Here is a 27999-nt window from a genome sequence, read left to right on the forward strand (position 1 = left end):
AGTCATTTGTTCACATTGTATTCTGTGTTACAAGCGTGCTGGTAGCTAAAACACTACCGAGTATAAAACAACAATGTAGTAGCCCTACACATACAGGTTTGATTTAAAAATGCTCCAATCTGAAAGATATGGCAGTAGTTGGTATAGACTGAGAAGGCACTGTCGGAATCATCCTTCCCTCCTGGGGAGGTCTTTTTTTATGCCATAAACAACTTAAAAAAACAATAAAAACACATTTTAAAAGGTTTCCAATGCCGATTGTTGTTAGTCAAAAAGAGTTCAGAATCGAAACCCCTCCACTCTTCCAAGGCCTCAGTGGATGTGTGCATTGAGGTCGTACTTCTCACAGAACTTTTCCGTCAACGGAATGCATGTGAGAAGCTCGCACCACTCGCACTTAATAGGGTACACGTAGAAGAGCACGACGAAGCCGGAGAAGATGCCAAGGAAAAGCGCGAGCGCCACAAGGATCTGCACGTGTTTGCGGTACATGTCCATGCGTCCAAAGCTGATGTAGGGAAGAAAGGCGAAGGAGAGGAAGAAGCCTGAGATGAATCCGCAGATGTGGGCAAAGTTATCGATCCAGGGAAGCATGCCGAAAGCGAAGAGGAAGAGCACTACGCATGAGAGCTTGGCGAAGGCTCTCCACGGTCGTGCAAGGATCTGCCAGCTCTGGAACAGCTCCACGAACAGACACGCCAAGATGCCAAACTGAGAACCCGCAGGACCCACCTGTCGTCAGAAGAGTATAGAAAGAAAGAGGCTTTACTTACAGTGTTTATAGATTTATTGTTAATCCATCAAGATGTTTAACTGATTGCACATTGGAAAAATTTTTTTTACAATTTAGTTTTTGTGGGGTAAAACATTGCTTTAAAAAATAAAATATCTGCCAACTATCTTGATAAAAAATGTTCAATGGAAAACAAGATTATATATATGTTTAATAAGAAATTCATCTTTTGCAGTGTGTGGGGTCGGAGTATAATAATTAAAGTAACTATCAAAAAGGTAAATTTACATTCATCTGTTTACAACATGGCAACTGATATTTTACCCCAAAATTTACATTTTATCATCATTTACTGACCCTCTTGTCATTTTCAAACCTGTTTGACTTTCTTCCACAGAACGTAAAAGAAGCTATTTTAAAGAAGGTTGGTAACCGAACAGCACTGGACCATTCAACAACCATTCACTTCTATTATATGGACACAAATCCAATGCAAGTAAAAGGATGCCAGTTACCAACATTCTTCAAATTATCTTCTTTTGTGTTCTGCAGAAGTAAGTCATACAGGTTTGAAATGAAAAGAGGGTGAGTAAATGATGATAGAATTTTGATTTATCACTTTAAAATACACCCTGGGTGTCTCTTTTAAAATGTAAAATACATTTTTAAGATCTGCTATCAACATATTTGACAATTTCAGTTTGCATAGGAATAACGAAAATGAACGTTGTGAACATAATAATAATGCATTTCTTTATTTCTACACATCTCTCATTTAGTGAGGAAATCAAAAGTATTTGGGCACAAACTGAGCTTTGCAATTTTGGGACACTTATTTAGTGAAATTTAAAGAATATACTTGCATACAGGTGGCTTCAAAGCCCTACTGAAAACCCTACACTTTTTTTTCAATGGGTCTTTTGAGCGTCTGGATCTGGCCTGCTGGCTGCCAGCTGAAGAGCTCTGATCTGGACTAATGAAGCTGTAATCCTCCTGTACCTCAGCTCTGTATGGCAGAAAGATGGCACTGGCGAGGTTGCCTGTAATCCCACTGAGGATGTAGATGATGGAGATTCTCAGCCAGCCTGCTAGCTTCTCCAAATCCCTCAGAATGGTCATTTGGAAGCACACGGAAACCAGACAGTGCAGGATCCTGCAGGGCAAACCAGGAAGCGTTTTAATCAAGTACAGCTTCACCTTTGTAAACCATGCATTCAGTAATCTGACACGGCATTTCATATATCGTGAAACTGTAATTGACACTGGACCCCCTGTGCTGAATCACACCTCCTACTCACCCAGCGTGCAGGAAGAGGGAGAGCCACAGACGATAGAACTGGTCTGGGATCTCTGGGTTAAGGAAAGGCAGGAGCCCACACACATCATCCATGCAATGAACCTGAAAGAGGCATGCGCTTATCATGATAATGAGATTTAGTCATAAAATACAAATTCAATTTGAGTCTGAAGGTTTGTATGCAAGAGCTGCTGGCAGCGTATTACACCCCCTGCTGGCAGTATGTAAAATAAAACATAGCACTTATGCACTACATATCCTTTGAAAAAACTACCTCTATACAGTAAAAATATATTCTTACTGACCTGGGAACAGAGTGTGGCCTCCTCGTGGAAGTACCCTTTCATAAAGTTACAGTACTCTCTTGATGTGATCTCACACCTGTTCAAAAATAAGTCACATTTATTGGTGATGTACAGTATGTTGCGCGAACAAGAATTTATAGACAGTTTCATCAGACGTACATGCCTAAAGTTAAAGGTGTTGTGTTTTTTACTTAAAGTTTTAAGTGGCATCTAGGGGCGATGTTGCTCTCATTTTGGGATGAACTATACTTTTAAACAGCTTCCAGAGAGTGTGTCACAAGTATGAGGTTACTAATGGCGGCTTATAAGGTAACAGGTGACTGTGGTATCTCACCTTCCTTTGGTACCAATGCAGCAGGGTCTGCCAGTGATGACACAGTCAATGTGTGGCAGGTTAGTGTGATTCACTGTGCTGTACCTAGTGCACACCTGAGAGGAGAACATGGCGTATAGGAGTACAGAATGATGTAATGCACTCAAAAGTTGTGGATACTGGTCCAGAAACGTGAGAAGTCTCTGCATCATACTCACTGGCCACATGGTGATGTCATCAGGCCACTCGTGAGGAGTCACAGAGGCGGGCTCTAGACAAATCCTAACATCATAAACATGTGATATAAAATCGTTTATCGATAAACAGTGTGGATGGGTAAAAAAGAGAGTAAAGAGGATAAGTGTTGTACCTGGGGTCTTGATGGCATACAGAGCCATACTGACGCACTTTTCCTTTCAGATATGGAGCACTTGGGAGCTGAGGCCATTTTACCCATAATGCCAGGGTACTCTGAGGACATGCAAATTAAAGCAACAGGTCATTTGTATGAAAACAGGTCAAACAAGTACAGTACTTGTACACGAGATATGTGTCATGAAGAAGGTGAGGTAAGGTGCAGGAACGGACCGAGCACTCCTCCTGCGAGGTCTGCAGGCAGCCCGATTGGTCGTTGCGGACACAGCACGCCGAGTGACGCTCGCTCTGCTTTTTTTCCTGAATGAGCTCATGCACCTCCTGATCCTGCCGCATGCAGGGTGAGAACTTGGCCCCGAGGTGAATGAGCGCCTCCTGCAGGACAATCAGAAGACCTGGACTTAAAACCAGTCTGAATTACTTGTAACAAGTTAAAGGAACCCAAACATAATAATTCTTAATGTACTCACCCTCAGGTTGTTCCAAATCTGTATAAATGTCTTTGTTCTGATGAACACAGAGAAAGATATTTGGAAGAATGCTTGAAACCAAACAGATCTTGGCCACCATTGACTACCATAGTAGGAATTTTTATTTTTTATTTCTCTGTTCTGTTCTTCACAAAATAAGATATTTTGAAGAACGTAAGAAAGCAAACAGTTCTGGGGCGCTGTTGGCTATCATTGAAATTTGTCCTACTATGGTACTCAATGGTGACCAAGAACTGTTTGGTTACAATTATCCTTACAAATATCTTTCTTTGTTTTTATCAGAACAAAGACATTTATACAGATTTGGAACAACTTGAGGGGGAGAAAATAATGATAGAATATACATGTTTGGGTGAACTGTCCCTTAAAATTTTCTATAATTATGAAAGAGAGACAACTATAGTACTAAAATTGAGAAAGAAACAACAGTGATATAAATAATTTAACCCAAAATAATTTTTAGATGTTAAGTAGTAGCCATAGTTGCCATATGCAATAACATCACAGGTAATAAACGTTGTAAATATAATCACCGAGCTTGGTCCAACCCAAAAGTTTTCCTGTTGCACAAACTTGACGTTTTCGTAAACTCCTTTATTTCGTAAGACCTACAACAGATATAATATGTTACACACCAAACGGAGCAAAAGGACACTGTAACAAAACACTCAGCATTGCTTACAGAATCTACTGTCTCGTGTTGTGAAAAGCCCACAGGCGCGATGCCATAGACGCAAACTGCAAAGATGGTAATCAGCAAATGGACAAAGGTGATCCAGTAAGTGAAGAAAGGCCTGTGTGATGAAAGAACACTAATTCATCATGGTGTACTAGAAAACCTATAATTCAGTACCTGAAACAAGCAATTATTCTGAAAGCACTGTGTGTGCTTTCATTGTTAATAGTTCAAAAGGGATCTGAAATAGAATTTCCCTCAGAGTTCGTAAAGCGTTTACAAAACCTGTCTTACTCTTATATATTTTGAAAAATTTTTGGTCAATGTGGGCCAATATTGTATGGTTATTAACCTTCAAAATATCGTCTTTTGTGTTCTGCAGAAGAAAAAAGTCATACAGGCTTGGCATTCCATGGGGGTGAGTAAATAATTTCTGGGTGAACTATCCCTCTAACAACATTTTTAAAGGCACCCATAACGCTGTTTTGGTGTTACCTGTGGTCATTCATATCTTCTATTTGTCTCTTCACATAACTGTCGATGCGTTTACGGTAGGTGCGGTTGGTCAGCCGGCCCACCATGCCCAGCCCATACGGTCGCTTCTCCTTCGCGAAGAGTTTTTTAACAGGCACGGTTATACGCTGTCCACGGCGCTGCCCGCTGACGCTCACCACTTCCTGTCGTAAACGTACTTTAGGCTGAACCAGAGCGCCATCCTTTCCCTTACGCCAGCCCCGCTCAAGAGGCCTGTATATGAGGAGAATGAGATGGGCCGACAAACAGCGAAGCTTTATGGAGGAAAAGTTCACTAGAAGAATCTTGTGTGTAGCTCTTTATAAAAGCGCATATGTGTTGTTTTGTTAGTAAGCAAGTGCATGTGTGACTCACAGCATCAGATGACTCCGCTCTAGTTCTGCCCTATCTAGGGCACTTCCTGTCAGATCCCTCTCATCTGCCACTGTGCTTCCATCGGTTTCTTTAATGACGGCCTCGGAAGGCAATTCAAACACCTCGTCTGCATATGTAGACAGCTCTTCGTGATGAAGACCCTCCTGAAGGGACACAACGAATACAACATGACTTTCTTTCTTCTGTGGAACACAAAATAATATCTTGTGAAGCATTGAAGCAAACAACATTGGGCCCTATTGAATCTCATCGTATGGACACTGAGACATTTCTCAACATCTCTTCTTTTGTGCTCCACAGAAGAAAAAGTCACATACAAGTTTTAAACAAAATGAGGATTAGTAAATAAACAAAATAATAATAAAATATAACTGCAAGCAGTAATAACGGGTTTCTCGTCATCTGAGCCGTAGTGGCGGTTCTACATTGAATTGCACCCCGGGCGAGACCACCTTTGAGCGCCCTCCTCCCCGAAAAATTATAAATACAAATAAAACACACACACAAAATGATGACAAACCGTCATATTTTTTATAACAACATAAGTGAAAGAGAAAATTATATCAATCCGTTTTTTTTGTGCACCTGATGGCCTTAACCTTTTCCTGTCCATCTCTGTTTATTTGGCACTAGACAATCAACAGATTTCCCCCGGGCCCCCCAACACTGTCACTCAGGAAACGAGTCACGGCCATAACAGTTTTGTATTACTTATTTTTTATTAGCCATTTCACACAATTCAGAAAAACTAAAATGTGCAGGAACTATAGGCCTGTATTCATTGCATTATGGGTAAAATTTACGTTATTTGGAAGAAAGTCGAGGTGGTGTGTGGTTGACTTTAGCCCACTAATTGAATTCGCGTCATGGTAGGGGCTTCTGCCGCTCGCTAAGTCATAATAATTTCTTCCAAATAATGCACATCTTCGGCGAATACCTGACAGACAAATATATATTTTTTAAAAACATACACTAACACTCTTCTCTCAACAGGTAGTGGTCTGGCTTTTGTTGAAACTAACTTTGTATAAGCACCTATTGTACTATTGCTCTTTATATGACATAGGCTATCGCTTATTGCTCGAACTCTTTGTAAGTCGCTTTGGATAAAAACGTGTCTGCTAAATGACTAAATGTAAATAATCACGGCCCAACTAGAGAAAGCTCCTGATGCGCGAATTTTCGCCAAAGTTCAGGCGTTTAACGAGTGTTCGGTGTGAACACCCAGAGGTAGGGTGGCCATTTCCATAACACCAAAAAGGAGGACACTTTGCAATTTTGAAATTGCTTGAAAATCTAAGAACTAGTTAGCAAAAGTAAGTTTTTAACATCGTCACCGATAACTCGTGAACCGTTTGATTGACATCAATGGATCAAGAGGCAAAGTTGTTCAGAATGTGGAGGACTATCGTAAGATATCATTAGTTTGTGTAAATGTCAAATGATCACGTGATGCACAATTGTTTAAGAAATGAAATACGCGTCAATTTTGCCATTTTTTTGTTTTAGCGCCACCTAGTGTCCAAACGCCACCTTCTTTTGTAGGTCACCTCGGAGTGATGGTCTGACTCTACACATATGTTCCAAGCCCCATGATGATGTGTTAATCCGTTCTGGATTTATGGCCATTTTAATGTGATAGGCTCCGCCCATTTTAAGTTTTGATGTGCCTAAGTGACGGTGAAAGGAAATTTCAACTTTTTTTCAATGATTATTTACATTCACACTCCACAGAAGTCATCTGCATTGGTTTGGTTCCGATCGGGCAAAAATCCAGGGACTACTTCATTTTTCTTTTTCATAAAATGCAAATTAGAGGAAACATTTGCATACCGGAAATGAAATCGGAGATTTCATTTTTTAAGTTTGGAGCCAAGGATTCCAATGACACCAAACACTTTGTTGTGCGACATCCGGTTTACGAGCATTGAGTCCAAACGCATTGGCCATCGCTAAAGTGCCACCTATGGGCCGATTTGGCTGGTTCACTGTATCTGAGTAACCTGCACAGATACAACCAACTGACAAAGTCTCGAGTTTCTACGACTTACGGTTTGGGCGACGCATTTTAAGGCGGAAAAATAATAATAATAATAATAAGAAATAAAAATCACTACAAAAACAATAGGTTTTCAGCCCTTCGGGCTCGAAACCCTAATTAAAGCTGCGAGCAGCATTTAGCGGGTTCGAGCACATTTAAGGCATCTAAAGCAGCATTGCCTTCATCAAGTAGGCCGAGGACTCTCATCCTAAAACACCCAAGGGGACGATACTCCCAACCCCTGAAAAATTATAGATACGGTCAGCAACGGTTCACAGACACTACGCATGATTACACACATATGCACAATATAGTACACTTGAGGGGAATCATCTTTTCTGGTTCATTTGGTCACATCCATTTAAGAAATGACCCCGTCTAAATGTCTAAATGCATTGAGTTGCTGCCATGTGACTGCTGAGTAGCTATTTGGGTTTACATGCAATTAAACTGGTGTACATAATAAAGGTGTGTGTTATGTTTAGCAAACGAGAAGAGCTACTACTATTGATACCAATAGTTTGAGTATATGTCAAATGTCACGTGATATACAATTGTTTATGCACTCCAAAAGTGTTACTTCGCCCCCCGATGGCCGAATGAGTTCATATTTCTTCAGACCTTCAGGACCATGAGTCGAACAAGCCCAGCGAGTGTCGTTTCGATCGGCCTCTGTTAACCCTGTCTAATGAGTGCTCAAACTTCATTGGCCAATGACCGCCATGTTTCTTTAGATACGACCATGTACAGTCATGGTGCATGACACAAAGACACACCATACCAAATAATAAGTCGATCAGGCAAACGGTTGGGTAGTTAGAGTTCATGTATATTATAGCGCCACCTAGTGGCCAAACGCCAATTCATTTTTACTGTGACCCTGGACTGAGAGTCTCCAGTTATGGTCCAATCCCCGTAAAGATATCTCAAACGGTTCACGAGTTATGGCCATTTTAGTCAAATATGCCACTTCCGGTTCAGACGTTTTGGCGCCCCCTAGCAACGGTGAATCTAGATTTTAACTTTTTTTGATAATTATTCACATTCACTCTCCACAGAATTCATCAGCGTTGGTTTGGTTCTGATCGGTCAAAAATTTCTTTTTTTTTGCATAAAATGCAAATTACCGGAAATATATGCATACCGGAAATTAAATCGGAGTATACATTTTTTAAGTTTTGAGCCAATGATTACAATGATATAAAACACTTGGATGTGCGACAAACGGTTTAGGGGTTACGAACGCAAACGCCCTCAGCATCGCTGTAGCGCCCCCTATGGTCCGACATGGCTGGCTCCGAGTATCTGAGTAGCGAGCAAGACTACTACCATCTGACCGAATCTCAGCTCTCACTCGGCCTTACGGTTTAGGCTGCCCATTCAGTTTAAGGGAAGAATAATAACAAAGAAGGAGAAAACAGACAAATACAATAGGTTTCTAGCCCTACGGGCTCGAACCCTAATAAGAAGAAGAATAAAAATCCTTACAAAAACAATAGGTTTTCAGCACTTCGTGCTCGAAACCCTAAAAAATAACTTTAAATTATTTGGACAACAATTTAAACAACCCGATGAATGTATACCAACCTCTAGGTGTCAGCATTGAGGTGTATAAAATCATTGTAATGACATGTTTCTGCAGTTGTCTTCACCTTGGCAAAGAACGACGTGTCCAGTTCATCTGGAAAATCCACAGTGTCCTCGTCCACGAAACTTGCTGTGGCAAAGCTGCGCCGGTGAACTTGTCTAAAGGTACCATCCAGCAAAGAGCGTCCCTAAAACCCACAGCAACAATCATAATCATCAGTTATAATTCTTTATCACCATCCTCACCAATGCAATAACCATCAATGTTCACTAAACAAATAAGAAATGTAACATCTGTGAACATGTGCAACAATGGGTAAGAAAGATGAATTGTCCTTTTCAATCCAGCTGTGCCGTTGTTCCGTGGATGAGGAGGGGATTATAGAACCTGCTCTAGAATATTCTATCTGACCGACATCTGAACATTCCATCACAGCCATCTGTCAGCACTGATCTTAACCTATGGGCTGGTCATCTGGGCAGAGGAACTAAATGGAAGTAGGCCAAATCCCAGGCCAACAGGTCAAGGCAGAGATAAACATTTACATAACAGATTATGCGACCGAGAGTAATATTTATCATGTCTTTTACGAGGACGTCCAAGTGAGCCTCCAAAGTAATCTGAAGTATGATAATCACTGCAGCTGGTTTATTGGATGCCCGCTGCTTTCTTACTGCGACATTTGCGTCACAATGAATATTTACTTAAAAGGTGAATAATCGTGTTATTTGTTCATATCTGCCATTGATTTGTTTTGTCTGGTGGTTGTGACGCTGTGCCACAGTTTTTTGCCAATGTTTAGCTCTGTTTAAATCATCTAAATGTTAAATGCATTTAACTTGTGCGCTGTGATGGACAGCACAGGTGGAGAAGGAGAGAGGTCGGTATTTCTGGATGTACCTTCACCAGAGCTGCAGCAGCTCTGAAGCCCATTCTGGCGACAGACTCGCGCTTGCGTCTCCGGAGGGGTCGATTGAAGCCGGAACGGGAGCTTGTGAAGGAGCAGAGTGAGGCAGCGCACGGGGTGATGGGGGTCTGAGGTATGCTGAGGCCGTCCACTTCCTCTATGTTACGGAACGCTCTGCCCCGAGCCAGCGGGTCCACGATCTGCAGAGACCAAACAATGAGTCACGATCATTAAAGTGTGTCTCTTCCAGCCCTGTGTGTATAACAAGTTGTGTGTAAAAACTGTGAGATGTCTATAGAGTGCAAAAGCAGATGGGTAAATATTTATGTGTATGGATGTCAGAAGTTTGTGAAAACAAAGGTGTTTTTATGGTGATTTCTTAATTTTTCACAGCTGTATAAAAAAAAGCAACTTGGACATGTAGATGAGTGACCGATGACCAATGTGCATTTTTTGGTGAACTGTCCTTTTAATCCTACTGCACGTTTGTAAAAATGTGCTTTCAGACACTCATTGGTGTGAACAGAAGTGTAATCAACAAGAAGGTGTCCATTCGTAAAAACAGCCTACCCTCTGCATCCCATGTTGAGCGGGTGGAACGTATAGAGGAGGAGGGGTCTCTGTGCTGGCGATGGAGAGATTGTCTTGACTGGGAAGGTCATATTCACGGATCACCTGCGGCTTGAGCTTGCCGTAGCGCTGGGTGCAGTGCCGCAGGCTCTTGCGTTGCCATTTCTGTGTGGAATCCGCGTCATTGCTGACCCCAAACCAGTCTGCTGTGCCCCTGCAGTTAATTCATTAGCCTTAATGCATCAGTTATACCACACCAAGCATACAAAGTAACAGGCCCTCAGGAATAATGGAAAAGCATGATCAAAACCATTTAGACAATATATAGTCAGAACACACCATGAGTACTCAGTCTTACCCTGTAAAACATCTGTTGTCAATCACAAACAAGTGTAACTCGTAACTCTGGTGTTAGAGATTGAACATACAGTAAAAAACAGCATTGTTAAGGGTTATTAAATGGTATGAGGCATAATAACTGTTCATAATGTGTGTTGTAATACATTCAATGTTTTTGTAAAGAATTACAACCAAAATAAAAATGCTAAGTGTGACAATGAAATGATTTTAAGTGTTTTAGGAGTAGTTTCCAGGACAGGGTTTAGGCTTGTCTCAGACTAAAATAAATGTTTGAGCTGTCTAAACTGAAAACTGCTTGCATGGACAGATCTTAAAATATATCAGTGCCATGGTTTGTCTTAAGATGCTTGTTTTTAAGGTATGTCTGTAGAAAAATCCTAAATATCCTAATTTAACCAAGGCCTATAGTCCGGCTTAAGCTTATACCAGCTTAACTGCCCCATAAACTTAGAAACTGCCCCATAATGTTTAAGATGTAGTTACAATTATTCAGTAACTGCTTTTATAATGCATTATACATATATGCTTGAACATACATATTTTATTGAATTTGGTATGAACCAGATTCTTAAATGCTGTGGAAGTATTGTTCATTGCTAGGTCATGTTAGCTAATGCATACAGAATGACAGTCTTTTTATCTCTTTCTATCTACACGTCTCTTTCTCTGAGTGTTTGAAGTGTGTGTAAATGGTGGTAGTACAGCGAGAAATCGGCACTGTTTAGAGTAAAGCGTGTATAGTAATAACAGAGTAGGAACATGCATCACCACAAGGAAAGCAAGCTAAGAAGAGGCCTTTTAAGGCAGTAGAGATGGTGCAAGGATGAGAAAGGATGGTGCAAGGATTTGCGTTTCTTGTTTTTCAGTTCATTTTATCAACATTTGCAGTTGAAAATCAATGATATTGAAATGACAGAAAAAAAATGTGGACTACACAATATGTTATCTTAATAATTTCACATATAATTATAATCATTAATATATGTATATTATTGAATAAGGTTTCAATTGTTAATTTACAGCCTGTAAGACAAGAATGAGCACAGCTAGCGGTTGACATGGACACAATCAAATACATTTATGCATCAACTCACCAGTCAAAATCAAGTATTTCAGGCAGCCGTATAATAATAACCCATAAACTTGAAGAGCAGACAGTAAGTCAACCTTATATAGACCCTACTAAAGAGGAGCTACCTGAATTTATACATACCATAAACCACTGAAAAAAGTAAAAACACTTTACTTACAAAACTTAACCACATGGATTCACCTTCATAAAACATGGCTTGCTTGGTTTAAACTAATGCAAACCCCACAGCTAATCTAAAACTCATTGCACTTCAATGTATTTTACAAATCAGCCAGCTTTGATATTTGTCGAAAAAATATGGTACAATGTCAAACTGTCGTAAGCAACATCATTCCATTTACCTACCTGTCTAACTCATCCCAGGAGGTGAGAAACATCATCCCTGATGTGGAGGCAACAAATACTGTATATATCCTGAAAAATTAACTTATCCTGTCATGACATGAGTCTAAAGAATCACGATATCCTTCAGCAAAAACAGAGGATCCCAAACTCCAACAAACTCCCACTCTCTATCTCAGTTACAAGCTCATCTAAATGAATGAAGAAGGACAGTGTAGAAGGACATGCCACAACATGAGAAGTTTAAGCACGCCCATTTGAGGAGTACATGTGATGTCAGTCTAAAGACATTGACAGGAAGTGCAACGAAAATGTTGTCTTCATAATGTATAGATAAGTGTTTGTTCTTGTTGATAGTCATTTTCTTCAGTTTGAAATAAACAAATTAAATAAATATGACAGCTGGTAATGTAATGTGTCTTTTGTTTATAATTCATGTACAAAATATAATAAATAAGCATAATGGTAAATAAGAGAGACGTTACAAGTCCACCTCTAAATATACAGGACAAATGATACAGTTTTAAACAGACAAAAGTACTTTGAAATGAAGCAATGATATGTCCAGAAATATTGTCATTGCACAGGGAAACAAAAAAGTTTGGATAACTGTGTCCACCAAAGACATATCCAACATGTTATTTCAGTGCCGATTTGGTTTTTTCCATTACATCACAACAGCTTAGTCAAACATTTTGAAAATTCCAAGATTCTAACTTGTAATTTTCAGTTCAACAAAGATGTGAGCCTTAACCACCATCCAAACTCACAATTACAGTAATTCTGACATGAACACAGTTAAAATCAATGCACCTGACTGAAACAATCATCAACAATCTATCCAACTCTTCGCCCAAAAAGATCTCCAAAGTCAGAAGCCCAATCTGCTACACTGTGAAGGTGACAACAGACGTGTCCAGAACAAAGTTTGCATTAATATGGCATGACTCACAACCAGCGCCTGGGTTAACAAAACTAGACCAAAGAGACCAGCATACTGAAGGCGATGTTGTTTCTATTGTGAATAATAATACTTTCTGCCGTAACATGTTCTTCTCCCTCAAATATTTCTTTGATGGCAGACTCACGGTGGACTCCAAAGCCAATACACTATCAGATGATTTAAAACCAGCCAAAGCCAGAGACAGATGGGAGGGCTCTGATGCTCTTCTGTTTTTGTGTGTAGAGAGGAAGAATAGTTCTCTCTTTCATGTTTGAGTAGGAGGTTTATGACGTGACATTCTTTTAAACCCAATTGAAGAAATATGAAGGCTCAGGGAGTGGCTTGTGTATTACTAAAATAATGTCTGTTGGAGCATAGCTGTGGTTTTGTGTTTAAAAAAAATTGAATGGCACAGGGGCAGTGATTGTTTTATGAATGAATGAGGTGAACTAGATGAAAAAATAACTAAAGGGGTTAGGATGTGGTAAACTGAATATTTCTTGTTCTGTTTGGTCTGATGTACTTTTAGAACTCTCTACCCTGTCCACCCAGTAAATACATTTCATCAATTTATGATTAAAAGTAAATAAAAAATAAGTTCACAAATGAAGATTACTGAAATTTATCAGTAATTAGAGAGCAATCCTGCCCCTTGTCAATGGAAATTAACATCAGCTGTTTCAGCCCCAACTGATGGCATATAGAAGGGTGTCTCATTACCATTGTGTCATTTCATAATGGGTAAAAGCAAAGAGCTTGCGCAAGACATTGCCACTTGTGGAGAACTTCAGAAAGACCTGTAATTAATAGGTACAATTGTTTAAAAGAAAACAATAAGTAACGCACTCAACCGCATTGGCCTGTATGCACAATTACAACGCAAGACTCCATTGCAGAAGAAAAAACATGTTAAAGCTTGTTTTAAGTTTGCAACATAACATTTAGACAAGCCTGTGAAATACTGGGAGAATATACTCTGGTCAGATGAGACCAATATTGAACTCTTTGGATCCCAAATACACACCATGTTTTGAGGTCAAATGGCACTGCACATCACGCCAAAAACACCATACCCACAGTGAAGTTTGGAGATGGGAACATCAAGGTGCGGGGCTGTGTTTCAGCATACGGCACTGGCAAACTTGATATAATTGAAGGGAGGATGAATGGACAAATGTACAGAGACATTCTTGATAAAAATCTGCTGCCATCTACCAGGCTATGAACCCAGAGTGTGTTGCTGGAAAACCCAAGGATCTAACCACTGTTCTATGGTGCTGTGTGAACCCAACAGGCAGATAACCACAGGAGGCAGGTTAGAAGGAAAACAGATGATCTTTACTTAATGTAACGAGAAGTTGATCAAAAGCGCTAAACAAAGATTTTTCCAGTTAGCTCAAAAACAGGACAACACAAAACAATAGGCTAGGCCAGATAACTTCAAGACTGAGCAAAGATACAAGCAATTGGATGTCTTTACATATACATTAACTAACTATGCACAGGTGATCGACTTAACAAGCAGTTAATTAGGCAGTGGCTGTGGAAGGTCTTGTGCTCTCAGTCTCCCTCTGCTGGGCAAACTGTGATGTGACAGAATGATGAAGATAAAAGTAGGGTTGATGTTTCAGCGAGACAATGATCCCAAACACACAGCCAAGGAAACTCTCAATTGGTTTCAGAGAAAGAGAATAAACCTACTAGCATTGCTCAAGCAAATAAACTGACTTAAATCCAATAGAAAATATATGGAAAGAACTATAGATCAGAGTTCATGGAAGAGGCCCACGGAACCTTCAAGATTTGAAGACTGTTTGTGCGGAAGAATGGTCCAAAATCACACCTGAGCTAATAACATAAAACTTAATTTGTGAATGTATTTGTTTTCTTTTCTTTGCATGTATGGATTATTTGGGATGGTTACAACGTCTGCTGAAAATTTTATTTCAACAGCACCTTGAGAAATATTTTAACTGAGAAAAAATTGTGACGTGTTTAATATATATATTTACCCGCTGTATATTGAACTGATTTCACAAATCGAGTTGTAAATAGAATTAGAATTTTTAAGCAAGTTCAATAATATTTCAGATTTAATGTCTCAAACTTAATTTAATTATTAGTTACGTTATGAACACCTAATTATAACCCGTAATATATATATATATATATATATATATAAATGTGTGTGTGTATACACATATAAATGTATATATATGAATATATATATATAAACCCAGATCAAAAAGTAGTTAGAAATAGCTTAGTGATGTGTTGGATAGAAGAACAAGCTTGTTTAATTCTAGAGGACCGAGAGAATTTTATGCGAACCAGATTTTAATATGATTATAATAGTTTTTGAGATAACTTACAAACATTTTTTTAAACTTTTAAAATGCTTAACTGAAAATACCCTACAGAAAGGGTGTATAGAGTAAAAACTTATTTTTAATGATTTCTATTGGTTATTTCTATTGGTTCTACAGTACCTGAGGACAATTTGGGGCAGTGACTGACGTCTGGGGGGCTCGAGCCGTGAGAAACACTGGCCTTTAACCAGAATGGTGCTCATCTGCTCAAAGCGAACCCTCTTCCCTGTGGGGCTTGGTGTGGGGAATGAGAAAACATGGAAAAGAAAGAGGAAATAGGAGAAGTTTAGTTACAGATGAAATAAAGACAGAGTTCCGAAAGTTCACAGGAGTATGTTTATTTCAGAAAGCAGGTAAACTAGTAAATAAAGAAGGCATGTCTTATATTAAACCAGTAGAAAGATGAGGCACACATGCAGCTAGAAAGAAAAGGAATTCATCAGCATGATTTTTTTGTTGTGTGTCAGTAGCTGAAAGGGAAGACTGGCGTCAAGAAATGGAGATTAAGACAAAAAGATCTTGTTACTGCCCAAGAGTCTAAAACCAATCACACGTTTAAACAAAAGTGGGCTGCTAATGCTTATTGAGTTTTATTCAGTACACGTACATTTATGGATTTGGCACACATTTTTATTGAAAGCAATTTACACAGCAGGTTCATATTTTATCATCTGAGAGTTCCCTGTGAATTGAACCCATAATCTCGCTTTTTTTTTTTAAATGTATTTCTCCAAATTTTAAATAACCTCCTCTCCTTATATTAATGCAACAAAGCACAATTACTTATAAAGTGTGTTTATCTCCCTAGCATGAAAACAACACTGAAACAAGTCAAATATAAATCGGCTATGTTTACTGAGCATTCAGCTTTTCACACACATTTGCTGTGGTGGCAGCTACTTCACCTGTTTGAACTCTAATATACTGAACTGATGTGAAAATCAACAAAAGGGGAGCAAAACAAAATACACAACACTACAAAACATTGCACAGGTCACTACGACGTAAAATGATACAAAGTGTACATCGACAGACATAACAACACCTTTAAAGACCATTGGCCAGAATAAGTGAAATATAATATGCACAAATAGACATTTCTATCAAAAGTAAAGCATTTTGGATCTGTGGTGCTATCAAAATATCGCTATTTCTATCTATCTGTCTGTCTGTCTGTCTGTCTGTCTGTCTGTCTATCTATCTATCTACCAACAGAATACAAGGAATGTGTGGGGGGACCCTAAAAACCGCACTTATGTCTGTAAGAGTTTGCAAATCTTACCTCTTGATGGTTTGAGAGATGGAGGATTTGCGCAGGACAGATGGTCTCTGATAGGTATTGGGATCGACTGGCGGGCATCTGAGCTGGATGTTCTCGGTGGGTACACTGGCACTGCGCAGATATAAGCTGTTACGTATGACGGGCTGTAGGACAAGAAAATATTGAAACATTCATTCAGAGGACAACAACTCTATATTTTCAGATCTAAACTTTCTGGGATTTAACTGGTTATTGGTAGACATGTTCACATATGTTTAGCATAAACTACTGTCTACCTGGAGAAAGTTATTGTGTTCTTCCGTAGCGTTCAGATCGCTGGGGACATCCACTTTGAGCCATGGCGGTTTTTTCCTCCTCAGGCTGCTGCTCCTGCTCTCATCCTCAGCGTCGGCCATATCTGCTGCCCCTACACTTGCCAGCCAGCTGCAAGATCAAATTAGGGTCAAAAAATGTAATCACACATATACAAGATACTGTTGAACAAAACACGCAACAGTGCTGGCTTATGTAAGACACACAGAGCCAGCGATAATCTGCATTTCCATCTGGTTGCTGTGACCTGATGGAACATTGCGGAGACAGCGACGTGCTTCTTCTATCCATGCTGCACTCAGGTCACATCACGGTAAAACTACGCTTTATTGCTTTTCAGCTACTGAGACTGACAGTGGTCGCTTATGATATTTCACTTCCACTTTTAGACACTGAACTTGCTTTTAGAATTGGATGTAGATCCTTTTATGGACATAATATAAATCATTGCCAGTATTACAAAAGTGTGAAATTGACTAGAAGTGCATTCCTTAACCCCTCCAATAGAGGATACAAATCCTGCCATTTTCACAATTTATTGTAAAATTTGTATCAAAAGACTCCCAAAGGATATGTATATTTACCATTTAAATAAATGTGTATATTTATTTTTTCAAATATACATACATTGTATATCACACACTGTATACACAAATGGAAATTCAACACTTTTAAACTTAATAAAACCTAAAGAAGAAAGCCCAAAGAGAGAATTTCTTCTTTGCAAGCTAAACCGGAGCCGGAGACTTGACAAAATCCTTAAAAAATAATGAAGTTGCCAAATTTTTTGTGTGCCCATGAACAGGAAAAACTCAAACTTAATTCAAAAAGAAAGACCCACGATGAGGCAAAACGATAACAGAACAATAAATTGCAAAACAAAGACTTCCCAAGAGGGGGCAAAAACAAGAGAGACCAGGAATAACTTGACTTAAAACCTTACAGGAACTTGACAGGACTTTGTAAACTGGAATTAGGACACAAGGTAAATATAAAGAAAGCAAAACAAAACAGTAAAGAAAACACAAGGGTATTAAATAGGGGGGCTAACAAGGGATAATAACAGTAGGCAGGTGGAGGGGATGAATACAGGCGGGAAGCTAGGAAAACGAGGGGGGCGGGGTCAACAAGCCACAGAATAGCACATTGCACATCACAACAAACAATGGCCATGTGCTTCCACACAAAAAACGTGGGACTGTCACGTTCCTGCCACAAGGCTTAAAAGCATGACAAGGTGAGGCAGGGTCACGACAAGAAAACTTTTGATTTCAGTGTGGCAGATGGTCACAGGACAAATCAAAGCCTGTTTTCAGTGTTCTGAATTAAAAAAAGATTGCGACTGACTATAATCTAGAGACTGATTATTATTATTACTGAACCCAGTGACTTTTTAAAATGGCTTCCTCCAAACACCAGCAGTCCTTATGCTTCAGACAAAGCCAACAAGCATTATTTGACTCCTCTGCTCAACAACCGCGTGGAGCATGACACAGCCACTATCAATGGCTAAGTACATATTTTTTGTCTTTTTGCTTATGAAAACAAGGGCACTTATTTTTTTACAGAAAGTTAACATAATCCTTTAAATAACACTCAGTGGGGAAAATTCTACCACATCCTACTGCAGAGCACATTTGATAAGAAAAAACATGTTAAATGTGGTCATAGAAATATCAGGTTTGGACAAAAGGTTAGCAGTGACCATTACAAACCAAAATGGAAAACAACAAGAAAGCACCACATTCCCAGAACTACTCCATCATTTGGCTTTATTGTCTGTATACAGGTCTTGCATACAACTTCTAGCTAATAGCAAAAAAATATGTCTAATTTATTTTGTGCATACTAGACTAGTGATAAAACAAACTTTAACCACAGTAATTGAATGTGAAAATAACCACTACAGCAACATAACATTAGATGATCTTTTCAAATTTTCTTCTTAATAAGTACATATGTCGACATCATGTCAATTACATTTCATGCAGTGTGTAATGTAATGTGTGAATTACGAAAAAGAGTCTTGCCCTAGTCCGATTCGCGAACCGCCACGGATTTACGTCACTACATATAATAGGACTGCTTCTTCTACACCAAACACTGTAGCTCGTGAGTCTCATTTGCTAAAGTCCAATCACAGCAGACTAGACCATCTGACCAATCAGATCAGAGTAGGCTGGCAGAACCAGCTGGCAGTACTAGAATTTAAAATGTACTTTAAATTTGCAGTCTTTTCAGTAATATTTCAAAAATCTGTGAAAAATTTGTAAAAAAAACAACAGTAAAATTACAGGTTTTTTAGTTAAATGTAATTTCTATACATGAGCACCTACAATCCTCTGCTGAGGTTTTATCTACTGGTTTGAACGTCACCCCAAATGACCCAGGTTTTTTAAAGGCTGTCTAACACCTGTTCCAAGTAGGAAAGGCAGATTTTATATTTATACATCAGATTGAGTAAATGACTTTTAGTTAACTATCCATTTAAGTGTAATAAACGCCCTGTCTTTCAAAAAACAGACAGCAATATAGGTTGTTATTCTGCTTTGTTCCACACCAGCTTGACAGACCATTCAAAGGTTGTGACAGGTCTTTTCTATACTTTCAAACATCAAAAGCATCCTTGCGGCAGTAAAATAAATACTGTAGATATATTAAATATTACCAACTAACAGCATCGATAACACCACAGCATTTTTGCCAATATACGCACATCAAACAAGAACGCAGTGATTTATTACACAACACATTAATTTTTAGTACACTAAAATAAACTTTGATGAACAAACTTAATTAAAGGGAAAAAACATGTCTGGTACTTGCTGATAATGATACCTGTTCCTTTTCAAAACACAATGACACCGGTAAAAATAAAATAGCTTCTTAATTACAAACAACTCCACCTTAAACGCATTATAAAAGATAAAAAAATGATGTGCTTTCCACACACTTTCAAAGCCACTTTCTCAACAAATGTCTTGCTTTAGTTATGTCACATGAGGTATCGGTCTTTGGTATCGGTGCATTTTTACAAGTACAAGAGCTTTGTATTGGGTCCGGTATCGGTGCATCCCAAGAAGAATATATTCAGCAGTCAGCGCCACAAACATTTTGAATTCCCTCTTAAATTAAACTGTAGTTCCTATTCCTCATATGGGAGGTCTGTTGGAAAGAACATGGGAGATGTTTTTAATTGGTCCAGAAGTTCCAGTGAGACACTGAGTTGGTTTTGGTGGAAAGAACTGGGCAGCAGATGTCTGTGTTGTCGGCAAGTGATGAATGACCTCATTTGGAGAGCACTTCCTTCCTGAGCATGGATGCCTTTTCTCTGCCTTCTCTCACACAAACAATTCTATGAAGAATGAGCTAAAATGCTGTAGCTGTCCTCAACAACAGATATGGCTCTTGAACAGTTATTTAAAAAACGTTGCAACACGGTAATATCAAAATAGTCGTCTAAGGTTAAGACAACATCTCTTTTGTGAAGAGTGAAGAGGCAAACCTGTTTGGTGACATCACCAGTGTTGCAAAAATGACACCAATTTAATATCTTAAATACCTGAAATGGTTAAGATGGGTCAAAATGGTTACAGAGCGTGTCTATTCTCCTACTAAATGGACAATAACCCGTCCATAACCCGTCATGGGATGATTATGGTTTTAACTGGTCTCGACTCAACTGAGTCGAATTCATTCCATGATCAACAAAAGACACAATAGTTCCTCTCAGAAAAGAGGGAAGACACAGACATAAAGAAGCCACAGGAATCTGATCTGGATTTTTTCGTAACTTTGACATCGACGAAACCTCACTTAGAAGTGTAAATGTTCATTGTATTAGTTCATTTCTTCTGACCTTGGAAATAAAAAACAGACGTGTCGTTTTGACACTTAATAAGATTTGATTAAGACTACATACTGCTGCTCTGGCAGGACACTCACATCATAATCTTGGAAATGCTGCACATATCTCTGGGCTGCTAGGGCTGTTCTGCACTATTTCATGGCATTTATTTCATTGGCGAGTGGTTCATTATTGCAAGTGTGCTAAAATGACTCGGATGACCTCTTTGTGATGGGTCAGCCTGCTTATGTAGAGTTGACCTGCTGATCTGTCAGTTGGCTGTCCCTCACTACTTGGTTTCCATAGATAGGTAACCAGCTTCACAGAGAAGACCCATTTTTTTGGTTTTGGTGTTGGAACAGACAATTCATGCTGATTTAAACTGCAAAGTTTAAATGAGGTCCGAAAAGGAAAAAACTCAATGGTGATGAATAAACACACATCGATAGCTTTTTAACAGACCATATCAATGACCAAAATGGTCCATTAAAACTCAATGACCGAGTGAGCTGTGTTTCAATATGAGGCTGCTTTAGAACATCTGAATAAGTGTCTCTAGATATCAATGTGTTGACAGGATGTGGGTATTGGTGATGATCCCGGAATGCACACTGTGATAAGCAGGTGTTAAATGACTCTGTTAGAGACTTGCTGGATTCAACATCTGACCTGCCAACAACCTTCTTTCTGTCTCGGTTGTGTCAGACACAAGCCAGGCGGACTTGAGCAGCGCACGCCCATGCAACATGTGATCTCCATTTAAATATTTTCCAGGGTGATGGTCGCCTGGAGCAGTTCCCAATAGAGAGGACTCGCTGTGTGGGCTGTCTGTATTGATTTGGGCTGTTAGATATTCTCACTGGCATTTGATGGAAATGTCAACGCTCTGCTTAATAAACTTGCACAGGCTCATTTATTCTGAGGGAGACAAATGTCTCCACAACATCACGATTGGACCAGAACTTAAATATTTTACATGCAAAAAGCAATTTTCTTGTGGAAATTCTCTTCAGTTGTGCAACTGCCGAAGAAGCAACTTGAGAATAATATGAACTTCAAAATAAACGTTAAGCAGACGTGGTGGCTGGTTTGGTGGGATTTTTTTGTATTTAAAAGGCTGGTGACAGAACTATAAATGTTGAAAATAAACCGCTAGAGCAACACACTTTTTAATTTACGTTGTAAAACGGGGTACGTTTTTCTCCAAATGACACAAATTGAAAGGACATCAATGTGAAACTTTGAATGACGCACAACACATACTGGACATAATGTCAGTCTTGAGAAATCCTGTGGTTTGTGTCAAACCAGGAATTAAAACCAGTAGAAACCATAAAAGACAACACAGTGGTAAAAAGAAGTTCAGAATCCAAAAATAAGCCACGCAGTACCCGCTATACACCATTGCAACATTCAATCATTTTGCTACAACTTCTTAAAAACAACCTATCTGGTCTCTATTACTGTAACTCGTGTCAGTCTGCCAAGAGCTTGACTAAAAGAAAGTCATCCGTGTCAACCGATTTCAATTCCCAGATAACTCTCTCAAATGTGAGCCTAACACACCCAATGAAGAAAAGACCCCTAAGCGACTGCTCTCTTTTATACAGCAGATCACAATCACAGTTTCCTTCAACGTGTAGAAACAAGAAACAAACAGGCTGAGCCTTGCACCAGGATTACACTGCAGAATGTGCTTTGGAAGATTTTTACCAGTTCTTAGAGCAAATCACAACGAGTGTTGAATTCTCTATCTGTAGCCCAGCAGATGGGCAAATTCTGTTGAAAAAGGGACTATTTGAGATCTGCGGGGTGGTTCAACGCCTTTGTCTAACAAGAGGCTGTTTTCACAATGGTGCTCATTATGAAGCATCTTCAAGCTGTGAATGTGACATGAACACTTCCTCTGTTGGATCACACTGTAAGAACATGTTTAATTGTACGCAGATGGTGCGCAGGTTTGAAATAGGCAATACAATTAAAATTTCATGAACATCTGACATACAAGATCACATAAAGATTCACAAGCTCCTCAATCACAGTCAGATCTTACCCTACATTTCTTTAGTAAGAAAACAGAAGACAACCCAAATTTGACATTTCTGAGCAATAAACATTTTTGATTATTCAAGTTACTACACAAAAGTTGGTTTATTGTTATTGTGGTGAGGAAGGCGGGACGAGTGCCGTGAGGCGGGGCCGGTGGTGTGAGTGATAGTTGCAATCAGCTGTACGAGCACCGGTCCCGCATATCTTACGGAGGAGATCAGGAGCTTAAAAGGACGACCGGCAGGACTGTTGATGAGAGAGGACAGGGCCCGGACATATGTTTAGTTTGTGTTTATGGTCTGTATGGCCTGCAGTCGTCCGTGAGGGCGCTGCCGGCATTTCACTTCCGTGTTTGTTTATATTTGATTGAAGTTGTTAATTGTTCGGCGGTTCCCGCCTCCTTCCTTCCCTTCTATGGAACTTTGTTACAGTTATATTTTCGATGTTAAGTGTTTTGGATTCATCATCCACAAGCATCCAATCTTTTAGAATAGATCTGACAAAATGATCTAATAAATGTGTTATTCAAATATCATAGTCATTGAAACTGTGGAAATTCTAAAAACTAAATCTAAAATCTTAATAGGAAGTCACTGTCATGTCTAATTGAAAGCAAGACTTAAAGTCTGGTCAAAGGATGCCGTCACAATTGTCAATATAACATCAGACTATTTTCGTTAGCCCACAACATACCACAGCATTTGTTTATAATATGGGAGCAAGTTAGAGAGCCTGTGTTATGTTCATTATTACTGCAATCTTTGTGATTTACTTGTAAACTGTATATTAATATGATTTGTCCATAAAAAATAAGCTTTCAAGAAAGAATGCTTATTGTTGGCAGTAACACCAAAAGGATGCAAAAGGTCTCACATAAATTACTAAACTCTTATGGAAGCAAAAACTGCATCAGTTCCAAAATATATTTTCCTGTTCAGGCAGTCAGGTAAAAAGTATAAGCTCATGGAAAAATACATAATGTCTCTCTAGGGTAAATCTATCCAAGGTTTTCATTTTCAACACATCAATTCAATCCCCTGAGAGAAGAGACAAAAATAGACTGTGAATTTGGCTACTCTATTTAAAGGCAAAGCATCCAATTTCAAACAGATACTTTGCAAAGACATCCAATTTTTTTTTCATATTTTGAGTTCCCTGAAAATGATGCATCTATGACACGTTATCTACTTTTGGCTCAACCAATGGTTTGGATTTGGGGTGGGACTACTTGTTTGAATAAACAATGGAAGAATAAATGGCCAGGGCAGTATAAAATCTGGAAAAAATATGATTCTGGTTGGTGACACAATTCACCTTTACCCTCAAGAAACATCCTCATGACCATTTTCCAACACAAAGTGGTCTTGAAGCCAAAGAAGTGGGTGTGAAATGTTAAAACTTCTTGTCTTTACTGCAGGATATTCCTTTTTTAGCATTGAGTTATATGATCAGATATATTCAGGTCAGGTCATTGTCAGGACATCCAAAGCATGTGTGACATACTGTAAATGACAACACACAGATTGCCTGAGAGCAGATAAACTTGTCTCATTACATGTGATGCTCTAAGGCCCAGACATTGGATTTGAAAAGCCCATTGAGGATAACATAAACATTTTTATTTTTAAAGCAAAGACTTTATCTGCTGTTAATGGACCATTCATTCTCTGAAGTCTCATAAATGTTTGTTATGCTGAGCAAAATAGTATTCAACACAAGATATATCTGAAGGTAGTGCACTCATTAACAGAATGGATTGTGCAAAATAATGCAGAATTTAATTTGTGTCCTGGGATCTGACAGCAGCACTTATTTGTACTGTACGCTATCTGGGATAGGTTTGAACTAGCTTGTACTTCCTGAATGCTGCAAGAACACTTTTTCAGGGATGCTTTTTTTTGCAGCATGCTCACACCTTACACACAAAGTATTGGTTTCCTGTTCAGGGTTTTAGACTAGTCCTTGACTAAAATAAATGTTAGAGCTGTCTAAAAACAGCTTGCACTGACACATCTTTAAGGGATACTTCACAAAAAAATAAAGATTCTGTCAAACTTTACTCACCTTCCAAATCTGTATAAATGTATTTGTTCTGATGAACACAGAGAAAGATATTTGGAAGAATGCTTATAACCAGACAGACTTTGCCCTCCATTGACTAGTAGGAAAAAGTACAATGGTAGTCAAAAGTGAACCAGAACTGTTTGCTGTCCTACTTTCTTTAAACTTCTTATTCAACAGAACAAAGAAAATGATAAAGTATTTTTTCCTACAACGGTAGTCAATGGAGGGTGAAATTTTGTTTGGTTATAAGCATTCTTCCAATATCTTTCTCTGTGTTCATCAGAACAAACAAATGTACACAGATTTTTAACAACTCGAAGGTGAGGAAATGATGACAGAATTTTCATTTGTGGGTGAAGTATCACTTTAATATATATCAATGTTTTGTCTCAAAATGCACACAAGCAATGTTTGTTGTAAGGCATGTTTGTTAGGTCTGCTCAAATGTCCTAATTTAACTTAAACCGACCCAAAATGTATCAAATTGTATGAACGTCACTGAAGAAAAGGTATACTTCACAAAGTAGGTTTTATGTTTTTGTAACACAAAAGTGAATATAATGTGCTGCTATTTTATGTGAATCAATTACATTTGATGTATCTACAGCAAAAATTTAAGTGTGTTCAACGATGACCACATTTTTTAACACGCTTAAGAATTAATTTCTACCAATTCATGTAAAATATCTAGTGTGAGGAGTAGCTGACAACATGAGATGGGAGATGCATGGAAACAACGTGTACATGTGTGTGTGAGGGTCTACTGAAACAGAACACTGCTGTAATGTCATAATGAGGGCCGGCCCAGGCGATTGTTTTACAATCAGTTTAAAACATACAACATTACTTTTTTTAAACAATGAGAAGGTAAGAACCACTTTTATTACAAAGATGTTTTTAGTTGTAATTTATTTACTTCCTACTATGTTAAAGCCCCAGGGAAAGAAAAAATTACACTTCTTATTTTTCATGAAATAATGCAGCGTTTATAGTAAGTAGCTTATAAATTTGGTTCCTTTTCTTTTTTAAATTCATGGACCCTCATAATCTTCAGTTAAAATCTGAAAATGCACTTCCGCCCTAAGCATCCGTTAACTCCTCCCCTTCAACTGATTCATTTTCACAGTTTCATTTCAAAATCAATGCAAGAGCTGTTTTTACACATCCAATCAATACCTGTTGAAAAACGCAAGCCACGCCCACTCATTTTCTCCTTTAAAATTCCTTTTCACTCTGAAATGTGTCAGAATACGGAAACAAAAACGATTGCAACCTCTGGTTCACAGGGACTTTAATTACAATTCATGTTATGTTAAAATACCAGCCGAGACAATTGGGCTTGCTGCTCAACGTTTAAATCTTGGCTAGTGATTGTTGTAGCAGTGCAGTGCGCTTCAGAAACCCTCTTCCTTCCCCAGCTCCACATAGATCTGCTACAAGGTACGCTATACTGGGGTTATTCATATATGTTATATGTGTAGCAGCAGCATTCCTTACATGCTCACAGCAGCATGTTGTGGATGTAATGGGTCGTCTCTGTACTTAGTTCGCCGCAGCAGCGTAGCAAACCTATTCCGCTAAATCTAAGACCAAATGCATTTATATGTCATGTACACTACCATGCTTAACCCCTCCAAGAGTTGTCATGAGAGAACTGGTGATAGAATGATTATGATTCCATCACAAATGGCATACATATTACAATATAACAAATATAATATTGCTAAATCTACAACAATAACCTAAAGAAATAGCTCCAAATAATTATGCAATGGCAAGGCCTTGAATAGATGTAAATGACACATTTAACAGACCCTATTTATGCAAATCAGTTATGTGTTTGAGGATTTAGTCTGCATTGTTAAGTCACCAGATGGTTGAATCTTGGCCTGCGCTCTTTATTAGAATCTGCATGCCTGGACATCTTGGCTGTTTAGAAGATAGATACAGTATTTGTGTATCTATCTATTGGATATTTTTTGGAGAACACTAGGGAACTACAGCATGGAATCGGGCTTTTCCTTCATTGTGCATTTGAATGGTCAGATAATGATTTGTACATCCCTGAGACATTAACCCTTGTGTCACCAGTACAAAGAGAAATGCTCCAGTATTCGCTCACAATACGGTTCTCTACTGCTTCTGTTTTAGATTATCCGTGCTTCCAGTATAAAAAAAAGTGGGAACTTGTTAATGTGGAAAACGTTGTAGTTTTGTAATTGTCACAATGTAATTTCAAGAAGCCCTTATAGTTGTCTTGATATAACGCTTCTTGAGCAGTCCTGCAGATGTAACCACTAAAATGTGATACACAGGTTTCATAATCATGAGGCTTCCGTTTTACTGTAACATAACTGAGCAGAAAAAGCACAGATATACGGAACATAATTAGAATAAATTCTCTAGGTCTGTTACGTGAACAAATATCACAGCATGAACCAAATAAAAGGAGTATTTGTATTGCAGTCGTGTTACTCTTTAGACTGTTAGGGCATCGAGAAAAGCCCATGTCAGGGGAATCCACGTCTATTTAAATAACTAAAGCAGTGACGCATGTTGCGCTTAATCCATCCAGCTGCAGATTAACATGCATCCACGTTACAGACGCAAGAGCATCTCACAGAAACAACACGAACACACGCATATGTTGCGCAAACACGCTGGTCTTTAATTGAACAGATGAATGTGCGACACGCTGCTACTGTACATGACGACACACATTATATGGTCTGAGAAAATCACTTTCGGTTGCCTACATGCACGATATACATTATATATTCTACCCCACCCAACTGATGATGTATCCGCTGTCATGATTGCAACTTTGAAACTCCCAATGTATCGAGTCCCACATGACCATACCTTCTGATGGACTTTCAGGTCTCAACGACTGTATTTCTTCATCAACCGGCGTTTCGGTATGATGCGCCTCCTTCCCAGAGCAAACACATTGTCAAATCATAACTAAATAATACAGAATGTGATCTACACACTTACTTAACTCAAAGTCTGGTCGAAATAGCATGAAACGGACTGTTGCAGAGATATAAACATGCCCGTCCCGTAAATTCCAGCAGGTCCGGGCGGCGAGTTTCAGTCTATAAATTCAGTTTCAAGCTGTAAACACCCACAC

The 27999-nt window shown here is 38.8% G+C and overlaps 1 protein-coding gene across 6 annotated transcripts; it reads right to left on the reverse strand.

The window, feature by feature from the left end:
- Positions 1-27980, reverse strand: rhbdf1b (rhomboid 5 homolog 1b). Of its 6 annotated transcripts, none has more exons than XM_079475906.1 (19): positions 27864-27980; positions 16870-17017; positions 16595-16737; positions 15433-15546; positions 10206-10419; positions 9629-9835; positions 8793-8915; positions 5079-5242; positions 4686-4937; positions 4197-4308; positions 4048-4122; positions 3237-3398; positions 3019-3119; positions 2867-2930; positions 2670-2764; positions 2336-2411; positions 2032-2132; positions 1733-1886; positions 1-732 (listed from the first exon to the last, which is right to left on the reverse strand). In XM_079475906.1, exons 2-19 carry the CDS (start codon positions 16987-16989, stop codon positions 313-315), a joined length of 2697 nt encoding a protein of 898 aa, XP_079332032.1. In that variant the 5' UTR covers positions 16990-17017; positions 27864-27980; the 3' UTR covers positions 1-312. The 6 variants fall into 6 exon arrangements, with proteins under 6 accessions (XP_079332032.1, XP_079332033.1, XP_079332031.1 ...); XM_079475907.1 differs by having other exon boundaries at positions 27729-27943; XM_079475905.1 differs by having other exon boundaries at positions 27869-27934.
- Positions 27981-27999: the final 19 nt, after the last annotated feature.

Source organism: Barbatula barbatula (assembly GCF_947034865.1).
Source record: "Barbatula barbatula genome assembly, chromosome: 16".
Classification (NCBI taxonomy): domain Eukaryota; kingdom Metazoa; phylum Chordata; class Actinopteri; order Cypriniformes; family Nemacheilidae; genus Barbatula; species Barbatula barbatula.